The 21470-nt window shown below is 43.5% G+C and overlaps 1 protein-coding gene across 8 annotated transcripts in view; it reads left to right on the top strand.

The window, feature by feature from the left end:
• The window catches only part of HHAT (hedgehog acyltransferase), a 309565-nt gene that overhangs the window by 250527 nt on the left and 37568 nt on the right, over positions 1-21470 (top strand). For 7 of the 8 annotated variants that reach the window (XM_073216981.1, XM_073216982.1, XM_037015362.2 and 4 more), the window contains one exon: positions 15712-15856. In XM_073216981.1, coding sequence (XP_073073082.1) covers positions 15712-15856 — 145 coding nt within the window. Of the gene's footprint in view, positions 1-15711; positions 15857-17496; positions 17680-21470 lie in introns of those variants that run through there. The other variant, XM_073216980.1, reaches the window with a different exon arrangement.

Raw genomic sequence — 21470 nt, 5'->3', positions numbered from 1 at the left:
AGAGCATTAAATTAACGTATTAATCCCACACATCAAATTAGCCCGTTATGCCAGCTTGTTAGCACTCACCCGAGCCTCTCAGTCTGGAAAAAGCAATGCATGTTGTTATGAACAGTGTGTTCCTTGGTGGATGACGACCCATCGGCGACCCCCTCCACTGTGCCCCCGCCCCAAAGGATCGTTAACGATACAGGAAGCACACTGCGCAATTCACTGAGTATACATTTTCTCCTCTGTGGGACTCCGATCCGGAGCCTTAACCGCTCTGGTCTGAGAGGTAGGATTCTGCAAATAATTCCACCTTTTAGTTCAAATATGTTTAGTATGGCAAAAGCCTTTTCAAAGGTTCTTTTTAACTTTCCATTACTGAGTCTGCTATCTGACAGGGAGGAGGCTCTGAAACAGAGTTGGTTTTCCATTGTTCGTGGACTGATGAGCCCAGGGTCTGGCCAGCTCTTGGGCTTCTGCTGCCCTCCCTGTCCCTCTCATTCTAGGCTTGAGCAAGGCAGGGCTCACTCTGTGGTCACTGCTGCTGCCGTGGTACTTACTTCTGTTCTTCCTGCTAAGTGCACGGCACAGTCTCCCACCCTAGGGAACTGTAACCTCAGGAAAGAATTTGAAGCCAAAGATGGGACCCATGGTTTGAATGCCAGTGCTTGACCTGGCTTTTTCAGGTGGCTTGTGGGATTAGATCCTGTACCTCAGAGTCCCTGATCCCTGCTTCTGCAGCCCAGATAGACCATGGTTACTCTAATTGCAGTCTGGTGCCTGGGAGCTTTCTCTAGATGAACTTAGGAAAAAAGCAGTACCTTATTATGTGAACCTTTGGGTGTGTGTTTGCAAATCCAGGTCTCTGAGAACCCCTATTAGCCACTGGAGGTAGCAGAGTTTGAGTTTCCAGTGTTCCTGTTATCAGCGGAAGGATGAAATTAGCCCCTTCTTCTCAAAATAATATGCACATGTTTTGTGCAAAATTTTTTACAATGTGTACTTATGTATTACATACAATGTATGTTCTATATATATGCTGTGACTGTGTGTAGCATATATATAGTGTATGTACATAAGTGTGTGTGTGTATTCATTTTTTAAATCTCTGAGAAGTCAGAGATATGCAGGACTTCCAAAATATCTCACATTCCTCCCAAGACCTAGAAATAAATGCTGCCTAAAAAAGCATTTTGAGCAGCTGCTGGCCTTGTTTGAAATGAGCTGGGCTGGTATCAGTGTACTTGTGATTACCAACATGTATGGAAGCACACCATCTAAAGCAGCTTTTGCTTTTTTCGTCTGGTGTCAAGCTTATAGTCCCTGGAGTAAGTGCTGGAATGGCCACTGTCTATCCCCTGAGGGGCGGCAGGGAAGGGTATAATATAAAAGGTGCAGGACATCTATGGAGCCGACTATGAAGATGTTGAAAGTGATGATGCTGAAATAATTTCAGGAAAGATGAAAATGAAGAATAAAGAATAATAGACCTAATAAAAATGTGTTTTTATTTAAAAATACATGCAAACACAGAAAAGGGTATGGAACGTTATACACCAAAATGTTAATAGTAGTTAACTGTTCACTGGTGGGATTATTAGTGATACATATTTTTTTTGGTTTTGATCATTTATATTTCCAGCCTTTTCTGCAATGACTATGTATTGTTGTCTAATTAAAGCTTGTTGAGAGAAAAGAGAACAGGCTGGACTCACTCAGGAGGCTTTGCTTAGCTGACCCTGGATGGTTGATTTGTGTCAGAAATGGAAGGTTGGAACTGTCAACACTCCGCAGGAGCAAAGTCATGTGAGGCTGTCATAGCTGCCGTCCTTTGCCACAGAAGAAACTGTCCAGATCCTGCCCAGAGATCCTTCCCATTTGTTATTTTATTTAACCATCATGACATCCCTTCAGAGCCGGTGTTACTACCTGCAGTTTCACAGATGAGGAAACTAGAGTCAGGGGAAAGTGAGGACTTTGTCTAAGAACATGCAGTTAGTTCAGTGAGGAAGGAAGTCCGATCCAGTCACAAGCGAGTCCTTCGGAGCTGCTTTGATTTCAGACCAGAAGAGAAGTCTTCCTTGATCAACCCTACACACGTAGGCGCCTCATTCACTTTGCATCTCCTTGCTGCCTGCACACATTTGGCGTTAGATTAAATGACATCCTAGCCCTCAGTTACTGGACAACTTACGTTTTAATTGGGGCTCCACTCATCCTGTCTGCAGAATGATTCTTCTGAAAAATCAGTCCCAATGAAGTGGGAATTTTTTTTTAAACACAAAAACATTTTTACCACATATCTCATGGGATTTCAACAGTAGCTTAGCAGGTGTGACCATTATCCCTCTTGACGGTGTGAAAAACTGAAACTCAGAAAATTTGAGAAATGTGTTTATGGTTCAAAAGTCAAATCTTACCACAAGGCTCCGTTCAGATAAATAAATAGGAGAACAGTCTCGCTGCCACCTACTCTCCCGCCCTTTTTTCCCATCAGCAACGATTTGGGAGTATCTTAGGTGTTTCTGATGTTCACTTCTGCCCTTCTAAAGCATATTCTATTATTTCCTCCTTTATGAATTATAAATATTAACTGCTTTCCACATGAGGTCGTAGCATCTTAAACCTATTGCTTACTTCTCCTCTGAATAGAATAATCTCTATTTTCGGTTACATCATCATTCAATGTTGACATTATTATCACTCCGTTAAGTGTGGATCTCTGCCAAACCAGTTAATATACTATAATTGAATTTCCTTTCTTAGTCAACTGCTTCCCCTCCCTCCGATTAAGAACTGTCTTGCCTTTCTTGTTTTTTTAGTAGGTTACTGTCACCCCCTTTTCCAGCCCTGCCGATAACACTGAAAAATCCTTCAGAATAGTATTTTCCGTGTGATCAGGGGTAATTTGGCCATCTGTCAGCTCTTTTGTTTCTCTGGAGAACCTCTCTTGAAGCCCTCCCATCCTCCTTTCCCATCTGGACCATTTCTCTTAGGTCTGTGGGACAGCTGTTTTCTTGACACTTCCCTTCTCCTCTCTCCTGTGGTGCATCCGATACCTTGGATCACAGATCTCCTTGTTTTTTCCCCTTCTTCTGACTTGGTGGAGTCCTTGACATCCTTTAGCAAACTCCTTCAAAAAGGACCATGAGTGATATATATTTTTTGAGATCTTGTGTTTCTAAAACTGTCTTTAATACAGCCTCACATTGGATTGATTATCTGAGCACTGAAAAAAGTAATTAATCCTGAAAGTTTTGAACATACTGTCATCTAGTTTTTAGCTTTACTGTTGCAAAATGCCATTTTGATTCTTGACTCCTTGTATGTAATGTTTTTCTCTCTAGAAGCTTAGTGCAAGTATCTTTGATATTCTGAAATGTCACTCTACCTGTTGTCTCTGAGTTTAGAGTCCCTCTGATGCAATTTATCCATTAAAAAAAGCCTTCACAAGGAGTAAAGAGAGAAATCCTGGGGCCTCTATGCTCATTATCCAGATTTTTAACCAACCTCCCTGAATTTTTTCCTCCATGACGGCTGTTACCATCTGTATGCCTCTAATGCCTGGCCGTCTGGAGATCTGGTGTTTGAATGACTTTCTTCTCTTTGGCATCTGGTATTCAGATGTCTTAGCTCTGCTAATTCCTCCATCTGCTTTCTATCTTATAAAAATGGGTTGATTTTATACACCTGCTATTAGCTTCTCTTCCATTCCTTGTCTGTGTGTTTATACTTTTTCAAATGCTTACTTTTATTTTAATGGGGTTTGTGAGATGGGAACAGAGATGTTTCATCCACTATGTTTAACTGGATGTCATTAGAAGCGTTTACTGTGCTATCATTTGGTGAATCATTTTGGAATGTTCTGTCAGCTTTAGGTTTTTAAATATCAGGTTTGTTTAAAAAGCAGGCCTTGCCCTAGGCTATTGTTTTTGTGTTTGAACAGGGTATGGCTGAAACCACAGCTGTCACATCCTAGGCTTATTTAACAGTCCCAAGGGACCTCAGTGCCGCCTGGAGAAGGAGGCCCCCAGTGCCATGAGCAGCCGTAACTTGGGTGTAGTGGTCATTGGTCATCCAGATTCCATCTTCCCACCCATGTGCCTTGTCTCTATACTCAGGGGAGGTGGCCAGGGTCTAAGGTCATTTAGTGGAAAGATTCCTAGATTTCCTTTTTTATTCTTTTACTCTTTTAAATTTATGAAGTTCATGACCACACACTCTTGAAAAAAAATTACAGAGGAGACTGAAGCCCTCTTAGACACCCATCCCCCCAAACACACACACCTTGCTCACTTTTCTCCCGTGAGACATAATCATTGTTACCAGACTGCAGTACAGCTTCCACACCGTGTGTGTGTGTGTGTGTGTGTGTGTGTGTGTGTGTAATGCATAAATATTCTAAAACTTGCTATTTTTTCTTCTTCATGGTATGTTTTGAAGGTGTTTCTATATTAATGTGTGTGGATGTGTATAATTGGAAATGGCAGGGATATATAATTTATTTAGGCAAATTCTTCTCTTGTTGAAAATTTAGGTTGCTTCTAATTTTGTTATTTTGCAAATGCACCTGCAGTGAGGGTGTGTATTCATGCCTCCTTGTGCATAGGTGTAAGTGTTCCTTTAGGGCAGATTCCAAGAATAGAATAGAGCAGGAGCTGCCAAACGGTGGCACATGGGCCAATCTGGTCTGCTGCCTGTTTTTATATGGTCTGTAACTAAGAATTTTTTTTCGGCATTTTAAAATCACTTTATTAAATGGTCCATTCTTCCTCACTGATTTGAAAGATCACCTTTAATATACAGTAAATATCCAAATATATATGGGTTCATTTGGAACTCTCTATTCTGTTGCATTGATCTATTTGATTATTCCTTTTTTAAATACTAGAGTTTTATAATATGTCTTCATTCCTCATAGGGAAAGTCCAACACCCCTTTTGGTTCTTTTTCAGAATCACATTGACTATTTTTGCACATTAACTCTTCCATTAGAATCTTAGAATGGTTGAAGTTCTTTAAAACTCTCTACGGTATTTATATCACAATGTATTAGGTTTGCATTGAATTGTAGCTTAATTTGGGTAGAGTTAACTTGTCTATGATGCTGAGTCTTCCCAGTCATGAATAGTTACTAATTCAAGTCTTCTTTCATGTCCTTACATAAATTTTTATCATACATACATACAATAGGAGAGATATTGGTTTCTGTTTTCAGTCCATCACTTTGCATCTTTCTTAAGTCTTTTGTTAGCACTAATAATTTGTCAGTTGGTTCTTTGGATTTTTCTAGATAGGATTATTCTAGATATCTTCTAGGAATAATGACAATTTGGTCCTTGCCAACAACTTTAACTCTTGTGCATCTAACTGTCTTACTGTATTGACTCGGTAATTCACTACAGTTTTGAATGACGGGAAAATGTCTTTTTCTTGAAGCTTAGTGGGAATACTTGCTCTGGGTTTTTGACATACCCTCTTTACGACTTTAAAAAGTGTCCTCTTTTTGTAGTCTGCTAGGTTTTTAATTATTTTTTAATCACAAAAAAGTGTACAGTTTTATCTAATACTTTATGGCCTCTTGCATGGTCACAAGATTATTCTCCCTTTAATTATGTAATCTTATGAATTATTTGGATTTCTAATGATTTTAATATTTAATCATACTTGGATTCCTGAAATGCAAATTACTTAATTGAAAGTATTCTTTCAATAACTCCTATATTTGATTTGCAGCTGTTTAATTTAGAATTTTTAAAGCAATGTGTAGGAGGAAGATTAGCTTCTGGTTTTCTTATGTTGGCTTTTTATGACTTTGATATCAGGGTCATGAAATGAGTGGAAGCTTCCCATGCTTTTCTGCCCTCTGAAACAGTGTCTGTGAGATGGGAATTATTGATTCCTTGACCATCTGATAGAACTTGCTCATTAAGATCAGCTAGGCAGTTTTTCTTTGAGCATGGAGATTTGACCACCGTTTCAATTCTTCCATGGTTCTGATTTGTTTTTTAAGCTCTCTACTTTTTTCTGTGGGAAGTTTAGATAATTTGTATTTTCTAGATAATTTGTGTTTTTCAGCTAGGTTTCCAAATATATTGCTATATAATTCTCAAAGATTTTAAAGTCATCTTATATTATTTCCTCTTATTTTTTTTGCCTTGTTTTCTAAGTTGGTCATACTTGCCAAAGTTTATCCATCTTATTGTTCTTTTAATAAAAGCTTTTGTTTTAAATGAATGCAATTAAAAAAAATTACTGGTGTGTTAATTTTTGCCATTTTTGTTGCTCCTGGTTTCTTATTTTATTGCATTGTTGGTGAGCATAGCCTTCCTGATAGCTTTTTAGAATGTACTTTTGTTCCCTTCCTGGCTTAGTACCTGCTCAGTTTGATCATGGTCCCACGTGTTTATGAAAATTGTGAGACAGGGACCATGGATGTAGTCAGAGTAGGTTGAGGGCCTCTGGAGGGGGCAGGGCAAGATATTTGCAGTCAGAGCAATGTAACTACATACAAGGAAACCCCCCTGCTAAAACTCTATGTTAAACATTGAGCTCTAGAATCATTCTTCAGTGAAATCAGTTAATGTTCCCCAGATAAAGAAGAGTAGCACATATTTTATTATGCTAACCATTTATAATCACGTGTAAGGTTCACTTTAGCATGCTAAAAGGCCCAGGCCTATGTGCTGTCTTTCCTCCTTCAAATCTGATGAAGTGATTTTGCAAGCTGGGCAACTAATTTAGCAAGTAAGCCCAGGCTTAAACAACACAGTAAAAGGCAGGAAGGATTCCACCTTAAAGATAAGATTGCATTTTAATACCCAAGAAGTTAAGATGCTAGAAATTCTTAACTTACTCTTTAGCAAACAATACCTCAGCCCACCTTGGGGGCTGAGCAGGTGGCCTTGTTTTATATGCCCCCAGACCAAGATGCTGGTATCTCAGAAGTTGCTTGTGTTAAGTTAATTCTAAATATTCAGGGACCACTTAACAAGTCCACACCCCTAAGTTTTTTTCACGTTCTCGAAAAATCCTCAGCTGCCTGTAAAACCCCCTAGACAACGCACCAACGATGGACTCTCTTGTCCCCTCCTGGCGTGAGCTGGGAGCTCTGTCCTTTCACTGTATCTCTAAATAAAAGCCTGTACCTCGCTCTCCTACCTTGACTGTTTGTGAAGCTCATTCTTCGGCTCTGCAAACAAGAACCCCCGCATCAATTGCACATATTCATTGTGCTGTGTGTCTATTAGACAAGGCCTAATAATTCTTTCATTGTGTTAATATATACATAACATAAAACTTACTAGTTTAACCACTTTTAACTGTGCCATTCAGCAGCACCAAATACATTCACATTGTTTTGCAACCATTACCACCATCAATTTCCAGAATGTTTTTGTCATCCCAACCTGAAATTCTGTACCTATTAAACAGTAACCCCCTATTATCTCTTCCCCCAACCCCTGGTAACCACTATTTTACTTTCTTTCTCTATGAATTTGGCCGTTCTAGATACCACACATGAGTGGAATCATGCATTATTTGTCTTTTGTGTCTGGCTTATTTCACTTAGCATAATGTCTTCATAATTCATCCACACTGTAGTATGTGTCAGAATTTTCTTCCATTTTAAGGCTGAATAATATTCCATTCTGTGTATATACCACATTTTGTATATCTGTTCATCCACTGATGGACATTTGGGTTGTTTCCACCGTTTTTGCCTATTGGGAATAATGCTGCTGTGAACATTGGTAAACAAATATCTGTGTCTTTTGATTGGAGAATTTGGCCCATTTACATTAAAAAAATTATTGATGGATATGGACTTATTTTTACCGTTTTGTTCCTTGTTTCTGGTTTTGTAATTCCTTTGTGCCTCTCTTGCTCTTTCTTTGTGCTACAGTTTTCTGCAGTAGTATGCTTTGATTTCTCTTTCGTTTTTGTTTATATACTATAGGTTTTTGCTTTGTGGTTACCTGACACTTACATAAAACATCTTCTATTTATAATAGTCTATTTTAAGTTGATCACAACTTAATTTCCATTGCCTACAAAAGATCTACATTTTTACACTCCCTCTCTACAATATTTTATGTTTCGATGTCACAATTTACATCTGTTTACATTGTGTATCCATTAACAAATTTTCATAGCTGTAGTTATCTTTAATGCTTTTTTTCTTTTAACCTTCATCTTATATTTGTTAGTGGCTTGCCAACTGGGGTTGGGGTTTATGGTGAGAGTGTGTCTCAGCCTTGCCTACCTGTTACGACGTGGGTATTTTCTCATTTACCTGAAGGAGTCATTCTAGATCTCTTTCAGAGAACCTATCCGTGTGTAGCTGTACATTTAGTGCATCCATGGGATGAGGGGAATTCACGAGCCTCTTATGTTGCCATCTTGATAGGCTCTCCTACCCCTTTTCAAGGTAGTTTTCACCATTTGACTTCCCTTGAGATTCCATATTAACTTTAAGGTGGGTTTTTCTATTTCTGCAAAAATCATCAGTGGAATTTTGATAGGGATCGCACTGAATCTGTAGCTTTGGGTAATAGTGTCATCTTAAGAATATTAAGTATTTCAATCCATGAATGTGGGTATCTTTCTATTGACCTGTTTCTTCTTTAAGCAATGTTTTGTAGTTTCCATTATACAAATCTTTCACCTTCTTAGTTAGGTTTATTCCTAATTATCTTATTTTTTGATGCTATTATAAATGGATTTTTTCTTAATTTCCTTTGAGATTGGTCATTATTAATGTATAGAAATGCAACTAATTTTTGCACATTGATTTTTTTTATCCTTCAATGTTGCTGAATTTGCTTATTAGTTGCAACAGGTTTTTTTTTTTTGTAGAATCTTTAGCATTTTCTACATGTGAGATTACATCATTTGCAGATAGGTAATTTTACTTCTTTTCCAATTTGGATACTATTTTTATTTAGCTCTTCTATATATATATATATTTTTTTTTTTTTTTAATTTTTTTTTTAGGTGTCATTTTCTGGGGAAATATGCTCAAGCTCCTACTGTAATTGGGAATGCCAATTACTTTCTGAAATTCCAGAGTCATTCCAAACCTAATTGTTCTTGAAAATACTGAGCTCCTGGAATTGATACTTGGTGAGCACCTGTCAACCATTTCTAAAGGAACATGTGCATGAAGTATAGTGTTGAACATTTCTTGAAAATCCGCTTTGTGTCTGGCACTGGAGAGACAAAGATATGAAGATTCCAGTCTAGAGAAAGGGAACACACAGACAGGAAGTTGTGTAATACAGCAGGGAGCATGAAGACATTGATTAAAAGAAAGGTGTGAATTCCAGCACTGTACTTACCAGTGTACAACTGACGACCAGTTACCTACCGTCCCTTCTCGTCTATTCCTCCTTTACAAAATGAGAATACTTTTACCTACTTGGCAGGATAGGTTAAGCTCCTTACATAGTGAATTTCTTTGCAAGAAAACTGTCATTATCAAAAAAATGTATTAATGTTGTCTATCCCATGGGTTATAGAAACACAGAAAATAAGCAACTGACTCTGCCAGGGTAACCATGGTCTCCATTTGTGAAATACAAGCTGTGAACTGAGTGGATGGAGAGCCTCAGCTTGCCTTGGGCAGCATTGTTAAAAAGTGGAAAGCCAGAATCTGAACCTAATTCAGGCTAGTGCAAAGCTGTTGCTCTCCTGAGCTGGCATTGAGCTGGAGCTTGAAGAAAGAGTGAGGGCGACACATTTTAAGTAGAGAAAACAGCTGGAACAAAGGCACCGAAATGTCAAAGTGCATACCACGTTTGGGGAATAGTGAATAGAGCTGTGTGCTTAGTACAGTGGGAGGAGAGAAGGTTGGAAAGTGAAATCAGGACTGACTGTAAAGTGTCTTCCTTGGATTTCTATTTGTAAGCAATAAAGAACCACCAAAACACTTTGCATCGTAGAGGGGCATTTTAGTGTACTTGGGGAAGTAGAGGGAGAAAGGCCAGCATAGTATGTGTCGATTAAGAAAGAGGCCTCTGCAAAACCCAGAGCAGGGGCATGAGGACTAGACATAGGGCGTGTCAGCAGAAGAGTGAGAACACAGGGTGGGACAGAACTGTCGGCCATTGCCAAACTTTTAGCAGAACCCCAGGCACCTAAAGTATATGGCTTAAGTTCTCTGTACCAAGAGCCAGTCCTCCGGAAATTCTTCATATGCTGCATGGATCTGGATGCTAAATTATAGCCTCTGCTGTTTTCAACTAAGTTGGTCATGTAAACTACAGAGCAGGTAATGTGTCCATTTAAGCAAAACTGGCTTTGCTGTCACCACTGCAGGTATTTGATTCTCTTGCAAGAGCATGTGCTGCTTAGAGCTCAGTAGCAAATAGAGATTAACTTCACTGACCAGATATTGTTTGAAGCTCCCAACATTTATAAGAAGGAAAGAGGTGCTGCTTTCTGAGTGCCTTCGTGTATTCAATTGCCTTGGATGTAGGGTGGGCTGGAACATTAAGAAGCGAGGGGATTCTGGAAATTATTTAGGAGACAGGTTTCAGCTCCTTATTGTGCACACTCAGATTATGCACAGGTCTCAGGTGATGTCGGTGGAAGAACAGGTTGCCCCATCTGTGAGGACTTACCATGCTGGTAGGAACGTGAGAGAGAAGGGTAACTGGTGAAGCACAGACTTCTCAGAAATGACGAAGGTGCCTTGAGAAAAGGAGCAAGAGGAGAGGTGTCCCGGCGGGGTGTTCAGAGAAGGGACAGGGGGCCTCGGGGTGACTGGGGTCGAGTCCTCGTGACCCTGTGTCCGCGGGCTGCCCTTCTCTCTCACAGGAGCTGGCGTTTCTGTTTTTCTGTCACTGGTCTCATCTCTACAGTCCGTGGGGTGTCCACCCCTCATTGGCTCTCTCCCTGGTGCCCACCAGTCTCCCCTTTGCCAATATCCTTGTTCATCCTCTCTTACCCTCTGGTTAGCATTTTTATTAGAAAATGAAAAACTTCAGTGATTATATGGAAAAGCGGTGTCCAGCTGCTCAAACCCACCCAGTTTCTTTTTTTAGCTTCTCCCCACTTAAAAATAAACAGCACTGGGTCCTACTTGCCAAGGCTTTGTCAGTCTCCAGCAGCCACTCCTCCGGCCCATCTGCTCCTGCAGATGCTCAGCCCCCGCCCCGGCCCCACGGGCAGCCCCTCCGTGGACAGGCGTGGGGCCCACCGAGCCCTGAAGCCCCCCACCCCACCATCTGTCTCCCACCCGGGCAGACGGACATTCTGAGTGACGCTTCTGACCCAGATCACGCAGACTGCGCCCCCCCAGACTCTGCTTGTTTGCCCCAGCCAGTCCTGCAATTTCCAGGGACGGGACTCCAACTGGAAAAGACAGAGGTGTTGCCTTGGAGATACGAACAAACACCCGGCTGCCACCTCACAGCAGGAACTGCAAACTGGACTGGCAGGAGTTCGGTTCGGCCCTCAGGTTCACTGTGTCAGGGCCAGTCCCCGCCTTTGGACGCTGGCCCCTGAGAGGGAAGGTCAGAGCGGGGCTGAGCAGTCATTATACAACGTGCTCACATGCCACCTCTTGTTTTTTCCATCAGACAGCGAACTCGCACACAGGAAGGAGGGTCTGCCCGGGCCTGCACGTGCCGGTGCTCCGAGGGGCTTGACGTATCCCGGCCCCAAGTCCGTACGTGCCTCTGGGCCTGAAGAGGGGGCTGTATCAGCACTGACATGGGGAGAGACTGCCCCAACCTGTCATTGCATCCAGAGTCCCTGAGGAGGCCCGGTGCCCCGGCAGTGGGAGCGCCGATGCTTCCTCACCTGCCCCACCTCCCGGTGCTCCGGTTACTCCAGGGTCCGGGCTGGGGGGTGCGGAGGCCTGGAACCCCCGCACACCGCGCCTGCGCATGGCCGGGCAGCGGAGGCTCCTCCTGCTCAAGCTGGACACTTGGTGGGGGTGAGTGGGTGGGTGGGACGCTGCGAAGGACGCTTTCCCTGCCCTGGGATGCGTTTCTCTGGGCCCCAGGGAAAAGGGAGCGTGTTTTTGGCATTGTGGCTAATTAGGGAGGGAGAGTTCCTGGGCCCCCATAGACCCAGAGGGAACTCAGTCTACAGTGAACGCACAAGAGAACATTTCACCCCTTCTCAAGAGGGAGCTGTTGGCCTTTTGGGCAGGAGAGTTTGTCCCACTCCTCGCGGTGTGTCTGTTATCCTTGCCTCCTGCCCATCAAACGCCACAGGGTCCCCTTAGCAGCTGTGTTGTCCTTGGGACGACCAGAACTGCTCAGCCAGACACCCCCCGGGGACGGTGCCACTCCCGGTGTTTACTGGGATTGCCGCAGACCCATCTGTCCTGAGAAGAGACCGTGACCCGACCGGAGCTCTTTTTTTATCCTGGTGTATTTGTGTTAATGAAAATAACATTCTGTTCACCAGTCGTATCCTTATCTGATCAGATCGGCAAGTCTTACTAACACATCTGTTGACTCTAAAGTACACCGATTTATTTCCCCATTTGGTTTACAATTTCTCAATATGAGTTCCCTTACCAGGGGGTTTTTCTGGCACCTTAGCAAAGAGAACAGGTGACTGACACACGAGGCGTGGACCCTGCACGTGGGCCGCCTGCATCGTAGGTGTGAAGGACCACACACGTGATGACAGTGATTTGTGTAGGACTTCAGAGGGGAAAGTGTAAAAGAAACAAAGGGTTCGAAGTGGGAACACTGGCCCTAGAGAGTCAGAAAGTCCTGTTTATTGATGGAGCTGGCTGGACTCCGGGAATAAATCCCTCCAGGCTTGCCCGTAAGGTTTTTTCCCTCCTGGGACCCCTAAGTATGGGATTTACTTCTAGAATTCCTATAAGCCAATGGCTGAGGCCAGATGGTCCCCAAGGTAGAGGGAGAGATCCCTAATATCAAATCTGTTGCCTTTTACAGTGTGTCCAAGGAATCCAAAGAGAAGGGACAGGTTATAGCCAAGATTTGCAAACCCTTCGCTGTTAATTATACCCTCCTGGGGATGGTACCCTCTTTTCCTTCCTTGTGGCCCATCATTCTGCTCTCCTACTGATCCATAATGAAGAGAAGCAATACTGTCCAGTGTGTTGCTTATTGGCAAGGCTAATTCTGTCAGTTCAGAAGATGAGCTATTAGTCAAAATTAGGTTTTTGGGTTTTCTTTACCATCATCTATTTTGTCTCCCACCCACTCACCCTGGGGGACACCCAAGAACTGCCTATGAGCATCTTGATTTCTCCTTTAAGTCCTTCTAGCTTATTGGTCCCAACAGCCACTGAACAGTCTTGCTTATATTTGGAAAAATGAGCTATTTCTAAAAACTGAATTGTAGCCAGTCATTTCAGATTTTAGACGTCCTCCCTCCTGTTGCTGGGATCAGAGACTTCTTCATATTTGCTGTTATTTTTACTTTTTCCCTCCTAGGCAGAAGTGGGGATTTATTGACTCGCTGTAAGTGAGAGACATACTTGGGTTATCACAGACTCAGAGGAAGAGGAGTGGGAGCCAGGGCCCTGGGAGCTGCGTGCCTGTAGCACTCACTCTCCCCTTTACCTCCGCCCTTGCTGTGCCCCTCACCCCTCGCCCTGCCTCCTCACAGCCTGGTCCTTGTCCTGCATCAGGTAACCTGGCACTGCGGCCCTGCTTAGAAACTCAATGCAGAGAATGTCTCTCTCTCTCTCTATCTCTCAGTTGATTATTTAATAATTGCAATCATTTCCCATAAAAGGAAAACCACTTTGAGCTAAACCAGGCTATGTGCACTCTCTGTAGTGCACATTGATGGGGGAAGATTACAGGGGGCCTTTGAATTCCCCTAATAGGATGTAAGGTTGGGGGAGACCGATGGGGTTAGAACAGAAGTGGAATGTCTGACTCATCGGTTCTCTTAGAAATCACATGTGTTATTGACAGCCCTGTACCTGGAGAGAATTATTTGGACACATTTATGCCAATTGCAGCAATTCATATTTTCTTGATTTTTATTCTGGATATTTCCCTCTGTTTCTCAGCTTTCTCTCATTCTGCCTCCCCAGTTACTGCTAATTGAGTCCATAATACCCAGAAAATATCTTCCTCTGTTCTAAAATGAAGAAATTGGTAGATTCATGACTCCTTATTCTCAGAAGTGAAAAGTACTGAATTACAAGCCTGCTTCTCCCCCATTTCTCCTTCATTACCAGTTTTTATATGTGTAGTTACCTCTCATCTGGTCTTATCTGACGGAATCCCCTGTACACGCTCATGGCCTTTTCAAGAGGGGGGAGAGACTAGAGGTCATCTAACCAGGGTGGTGGTCTCTGACCAGGGTCCTACCAGCATCACCTGAGAGCTTTCCAGAGCAATCATGTCCAGGCAGACACCGCAGACACTGCCTGCTACACAGCTTATCCATGAGAAGGCCTCACTTTCACATATGGTGGCAGTAAAACCATGCTCTGGGGTGAACCTGGAGGGGAGTGCCATGGGTGGGAAGGTAGATGGCAGCAGCGATACCCAGGCATACAGAACAGATGCTGGGACTGGCGGGAGAGGAGAGGGTTGGCGGTCAGCAAGTCATCCTTCCAGATTTGCCGAGGACACTGACTGAAGCTTACAGAGTGGCCTCTGATGCTCCACAGCAGGGTCACCAGAAATAAGGAAACCTCCTACTGGAGATGCACCCTCTAGTTTAGTCCTTTTTGCCTGGCGTGATCTGGGGTAATTCAGAATTCTATTTGTAACTGGAGCACAGCTGAGATCAGGATACAAGTGTCCCCAGAGATATGTAGGTTTCAGGAGGATATTCAGGAATGGTCTCTAGACCCTTTGCTCCCTCTTTCCCACGTCTTTGGAATAAGCTGTGGTATTTGTCAGAAACCCTGAGACCCTGTGTGTCTGGCTGTGGCACTGTACCTGGTTCTCTTTCTGAATCACAGTCCCGAGGACATGCTGGTGGGGCTCACCTGCAGAAGTGGCACTTGGGTCTCACTTAGTAGGGCCACCAGAGTGGTCAGTGCTGAGAAATGAAAGCTTTATTTACTTATGAAATCCCTGAGAAGATATTGAAAGGGAAGGAAAAAGTGCAATGAAGACCTTATACAGATGAGCAGAATTCTTTATCATCATAGCTGGAAAACATCTCTCCATTTTCTGCCGATTTCATGTGCCGTAATAAGCCACCGTTCTCTAATGCTGCAGGCTCATTATCAGGGGCATTGACCCTGAGCGTTGATTCCAGGAGTGGGGTTGGCTTTTACTGATTCTCCTGCCCCCTCTTAACAAGATTCCTCCTAATTGTGGATCAGATTTACAGGGTGGCTTCTCAGGGCCAAGTTAGCTACCCCAGAAGAACCCCCTGATCGTGACCTCTTTACATGGAGTTGTGACTTGTAATCATGGAGAGCAGTTTACACAGTTCTTGTATCTGTAGATTACATGCAGAAAACATGTGGAGATATTTCAGCTAAATCTTAACTCGCTCCAGTACTTGAGTTACACCTATCAGAGGAAGCCCACTTTGGCAGGAGGAAGTAACGACTTGGGGGTACACCACTTCTGGCCTTAGACCAAAATGAGCATGTTGCAGGAACAGAAGTTTGGGGAGCTGGTTAAATAACAAGGTAACTCAGGCCCTGGTGGGAGGCATCCTGGTCTGGTAGCAGAGAAAGACTGGAATGCATCTCAGCCCTGTGCTTGAGCCTTGTGACAAGGGGCCTCTTGCTTTCTCCCCGCTTAGGTCCAGTTCTTCTCCCCGCAAGCTCTCCGGCGGTTCCACGCTGCTCTTGCATCTTGTTCCACCTCCATGCTGATCCTGTCCAACCTGGTGTTTCTCGGGGGCAATCAAGTGGGGAAAATCTACTGGAATAGGATCTTCATACAAGGTAAGTTGCCTGACAATGGTGTTTTCAGTCCATTTCTTTCCATGTATGCTGGTATCTTGAATGGATTTGGCAGGGGCATTCATTGGTTTATTCACTCGACCCATAATGTACCAACTAGGAACAATTTCCTGTGTTTACCTGTGACTATGTGTGCCCCCTATTTTGATGTACTGGTTACACTTAACATCAAACTGTACTCTCCCAACTCCCCTAAACTCTACCACTCCCTTTTACTAAGTTACCTTTCCATTCTTTAAATTTTTTTCCTCTTTTCCTTACTGCCTGTAGTTCCCAGCCTTCTGCATACTGTGAAGTCTAGCCTTGTTCCCTATACCACTCTGAGAGTCCTAGTGGGACTATGACCCAGGAGCCCCACTGCGCCCTCCTGCAGCTGTGGGCATGGCCCCTGGGTTTACCACAGCCCTTTGTTGTGGATGGTTTTGTCTGAACCCTAGGGTGCCGACACTAGCAGCCAGCCTCACATGTACTGTATCTGAAGTGGCTTGTCTTGGTGTCTACAGCAAAGCCACACCCGCGGCATGTGAAATGCTCATCTGTGGAAGCAACTGTGAAAATAGTGCATTAATAATTGATCATCATTTATGGCCACCATTTCCCCGGACCTGGAATAAGTTATGTCACATCCCTGAGAGAGCTGGGAGAATGGGAATTACACGCAGCATGCAATGCTCTCCCTAGTTTGTTGTGTGTTAAAAGCAAAGGTCCCTTGTTCTGTTTCCCTGACCAGTGACACGGTTTTGTGCTTTTGGTTTGGGAAGTTTGGCCTAGAGGCGATGACATGACTCAGCATAGCTAGGCCGTCCTCTCCACATCCAGGTCCCTGTGGAGCCAGCAATGCTTTTGCTGTAGCTCTTCTCACACTAGAAATAACTCTGGCACAGCTGCATGGCCTCAGAACTGCAGGCCACTCATCTAAACTGCTGCAGGCTTGGGGGAGCCAGGCTCAGAGGGGTCACGGGAGTCCTATTCTTCTTTCATCTCATCACTGAAAAACCCCTCTTTGATCTGCTTTCTGAAGAGCATTTTAGCAGAGAGTTCCTGAAAAGACCATGCACTTTTTAGGCGGAAGCTGTCCTTTAATAAAGTTGGGAGATAATGGGTTGCATAGGATCTAAGGATAAAAAACACTCCTTGAGGTGGGCAACAGCGTCCTCCTTTTCTGCCTCCTACCACAGTACGGAGCTGGCGCCCAGAACACGGTGACTCCGGGAAAATGCTGACTTGGGGTTTGCTGGTCACATGAACAGGAAAGCTCTGATCAAACCTATTGAATGTTTGCTTCTTCCAAGGCACCAAGAATACAGAGATAAAAAAGCATACACAAATGTGGGAGCCAACCGTGTAAACAGAAATGTGTCAATAGCTTCAGGAACTGCGGTGCCTCGTGTATGAGTGAATTGCTAGAGGTTACAGGACGGGGTGGCTGGCCTTCCTGTGGAAGCTGGGCTTCACAGAGGAGGTGGGCATTTGGACTGGAGTATCCAGCAATAAATAGGAAGTTGACAGATGGAAAGGCAGGTGTATGGGGATAATGAACACTAGCTGCTATGTCAGGTGGTTGCAAACTCTCAGTAATGTTTCTTCATAGAATTCAGTGCACATCCGGTGGCTTTTTCTAGGCATTGATTCCAGGACCTGGAATGCTTCTGTTGTGATTCTACACCACCCTGTCCTGGCATCATGGAGGGGAGAACAGAGGATGGTGCACAGGTGCTAAATATCCCAGCCAGAAGTGACACATGGCTTTCCTGCTCACCTTCTATTGGCCAGAACCAGTGATGGGATCATGGGAGTGCGGATGGTTATCTGGGAGCATGTGGGAAGTGGAACCTGGGGATGCTGGTATTTAAGGGGGCAGAGAAAAAGCAGCTATAGGATGTTCTGCTTCCTAAAGGTATAAAGATCAAAGCATGATTTGCCCCGGACCACTGGGCCCAGGCACATGGGGTCAGGAATCTGAAAAATCTGGTCTGCTTCTGCATGTGAGTCCTACATGGTCTATGATTGGATGTATGTTGTTTCTGGATCCCTGTGCCAGAGTCCCAGGGTCTGATTCTCTGAATAGGAAGGGCACTATGGAATCCCTTTGGATTCTGAGGCTAGAGAAACTCAACTCAGAAGGTATTTTTCTAGGTCAGAGATTCTTCATACCAGGCCTGTGCCCATCTCAGCTGGTCTGTACCATTGGCCTCCTAAGGCAGGGACTGTCTACTGGGTTTGGAAAGTTGTGCCTTCCGTCAGTTGCCTGCTGTGGATCTTTGTTCCCTGAGTGACTGAATTGAGATACCTCTTGGAGTTGGGTGAGCCAGGTGGTCCCAAGTCCCCCATCCTTGAGAACTCTGGATTTCTTTTCATAACTAATTTGACTTACCTGAAGAAAGATTAGTATGAATATTCATGTTTTGGTACAAAAAATTATTGATGAGTTTATAGAAAGCTTCCTTATACTCTGTTGAGGGTGTTCATTAGCTTCCTAAATTCCAAAAAAAAGAAAACTGAATTCCAAAATCCACCTGGCTCCCAAGGTTTCAGATGAGAGATCGTTGACCTGTACAGGTAGATGCTAATGAGCCCAGACTTGGGCGTCCTGGTTGTCTCTGGTCCCTTCCTCTGGCCTGCTGTTCCACCTGTTGTTCCCTACACATGAGGAAAATGTGATGACTGAGGAGGAAGCCTGTCTGTGGGGAAGGGAGATGTAAGCTCAGCGTCTTGATTTCTGGACTTGAGGGAAGGCGACCCTTCCATGGTGGTGACACCCTTGTCCCTCCATGCCACCTGGGCTGGCACCTGCTGCAGTGACAGGAAGGAGCTGCCAGCACTGTGTCCCTCTGACAGATCTCAGCTCACTGCATCCTGGAAGAGCAGGAAAGGGGCTGAAGGTATCTGGAAGATAGGGATTATTGAGGAGACTGCAAACTCCCCGCTGTGAGTGGGCTTAGAGGACACGGCCTCACTTGTTCTCAGGGGGCCTTTTTGCAGTGTCACTGATGCCCCTGCAAGTATTTCATGATTCTCCTGGAGGAGTTCTTCAGGTCAGTGTCTCCCTATTTCCGGTGCACTGAATGTAGACATGGGTTTGTTTGCTTTAGAGCTTATTTCATTAGCCTATGTAAAAATCTCTGTCCTGGTCTCTGTGGGGTTGGTGATACAAGGCTGTAAAACCAGAACCTTCCCCTTCTGCTGTGTACACTGCATTGCTGCGGAGGAGGTGGTGCCAGCCAAGGGTTCTGGTGCACTTCACACACAAACCATGGTTACCAAGTGTTAGCTCTGCTGCAGAGGTTGGAGAAGTAATGTTCAATTAATTCAGTTGGGAATAAAGAATCTATACCTTTGCCTTAAAAAAAAAACAATCCCCAAAATGCAAATCAAAACTACAATGAAATCTCCTTGCACCTGTCAGAATGGCTACTCTCCAAAAGACAAGAAATAACAAGTGTTGGCGAGGATATGGAAAAAAGGGAGCCCTCCTACACTGTTGGTGGGAATGAAAATTGGGGCAGCCACTGTGGAAAGCAGTGTGGAGGCTTCTCAGAAAAAACTAAAAATAGAAATACATATGACCTGGTCATTCCACTTCTAGGAATTTACCAAAAGAAAACAAAATCTCTGAGCCAAGGAGATATATGCAGCCCTATATTTATTGCCACATTATTACAGAGGCCAAGATAGAGAAGCACCCAAAGGGTCTGTCAATAGATGACTGATAATAAAGAAGACCTGGTACATATTCACTATGGAGTATTACTCAGCTGTAAAAAAGAAAGAAATTCTGCCATTTGCAACAACATGGATGGACTTAGGGGGTAATGTGCTAAGTGAAATAAGACAGCTGGAGAAAGGCAAATATCACATGATTTCACTTATAAGTAGAATCTAAAAACAAAACAAAAGCAGACAAAACAGCAGTAGAATCAGACACCGAGAAGTGACTGGCCGGTTACCCTGGTTGGGGTGTGTGTGCGTGAACTGGATGAAGGGGATAAGGAAACACAAAACCCCAGTCATAATATAAATTAGTCACAGTATAGAGAATATAGTCAGTCGCTATAATATTGTATATCATATATACTTAAATAAAAATATATCAAAAATTTAAAACTATTTGGTAGTATTTAGTAGAAAAAAAGTGTCTCCAAAAAAATTAATTTAATTTAAAAATCCCCAAACTTTTACTATTGAAATTTATTTCAAGCAACTTGAGGAATGTGAGGGTTTAGTTCTTGCTCATGCTCCCCTGCATGCTCTCTCTCTCTCTCTGTAAACACACACACACACACACATGACCTTTCAGCAACTCGGGTTAGGGGCACCGACTCCCTGTGCAATTGAAAAATCCATGTATACCACTGACTAGAAAACTTTCTGATAACATAAACAGCTGATTAACGTATTTTATATGTTATGTGTTTTATGTACTGTATTTTTGCAATAAAGCAAGCTAGAAGAAAGAAGATGTTTTTTCAAATTGTTGCAAATGTCCAAATGATTTTCCAATATACTTATTGAAAAAAAAATCTGCAGGTAAGTAGTCCTACGCAGCTCAAACACATGTTGCTCAAGAGTCCAGGGATCTGAGCAGGACGTGGCTAGGGGTCTGCTCCTCACGCCTGCTCTAGGAGGGACCCTGCTGTGTCATGCTTTGCAGAGGCAAACTCCGGTTGCTTCTTATATAATTCTTTGGCTCTCAGAAGCATTTGGTGATGGAAGGAGCCTTCTCATGTCTGCCTTAAATCCTCGACGTTGAGGTGTAAGTTAATTTCTTGAATATGTAATTGATGACTGCTCTGTAACTGAAAAATATCAATATGTTGTAATGCCAAATTGCAAGACCAGTCTCCATAAACCAACTGTATCTTAAACATGCTTGCACTGTTCTGTAGTCCCGGGACAGTGCAGAAAGAAGGCAAGCAACGGGGGTCAGTACACAGTGGGAATGCGTGTGCCTAGAATGGGCTGAGAGCTTTAGTGATGTGTGGGTGCAAGGAGGTGTTCCCTCTGAAAATGCCCTTTATTTTTTGCCAATAGAAGGCACGGACTTTGTGAAAAAAGAACACAGGGTCCGCAGATCCTGTATGTAGGGTTTTTCAGTAATATGAGCTTCATAGAGACATGGCACCCACTGAACCTTGTCCTCCTGGCTTCTCATGGAACACACACACACACACACACACGCACGCACGCACGCACGCGCACGTACATCTGTTTTCCCTCCTTTTGCCTGACCTAATTCGGCAAATTCCATCTCACCACTTAGCTCCTGCTGTGGCCCCGATGCCAAGGCGAGGAGAATTTGGTTCTTTTCCCTCCAGACTGCAATGAGAGAGGAACTAGTCATTTTCTTATGCAGGTCAGAACCTTTACACTCTCCCTCTTTGCTTGCGATTTCTCGCTGAGAGAGAAGAAAGTGTATTTTCTCCCTGATTATTAGCTTGTCCAGGCAGTTTATTCATCTCTGGACCCAAATGGCTCTGGACAGGCATTTCATTTAAAGCTGAACTGGAGTATTGTATTGGAAATTCTGGAAGGCTGTGGTTAAATAGGAACTTGATCCCCTCACATCTTGTTAAATTCTTGGGACTAAAATTTCATT

The sequence above is a fragment of the Manis javanica genome, chromosome 11, assembly GCF_040802235.1.
Source record: "Manis javanica isolate MJ-LG chromosome 11, MJ_LKY, whole genome shotgun sequence".
Classification (NCBI taxonomy): domain Eukaryota; kingdom Metazoa; phylum Chordata; class Mammalia; order Pholidota; family Manidae; genus Manis; species Manis javanica.
The sequence above is the reverse complement of the archived record's forward strand: the minus strand, read 5'-3'. Positions and strand labels throughout refer to the sequence as shown.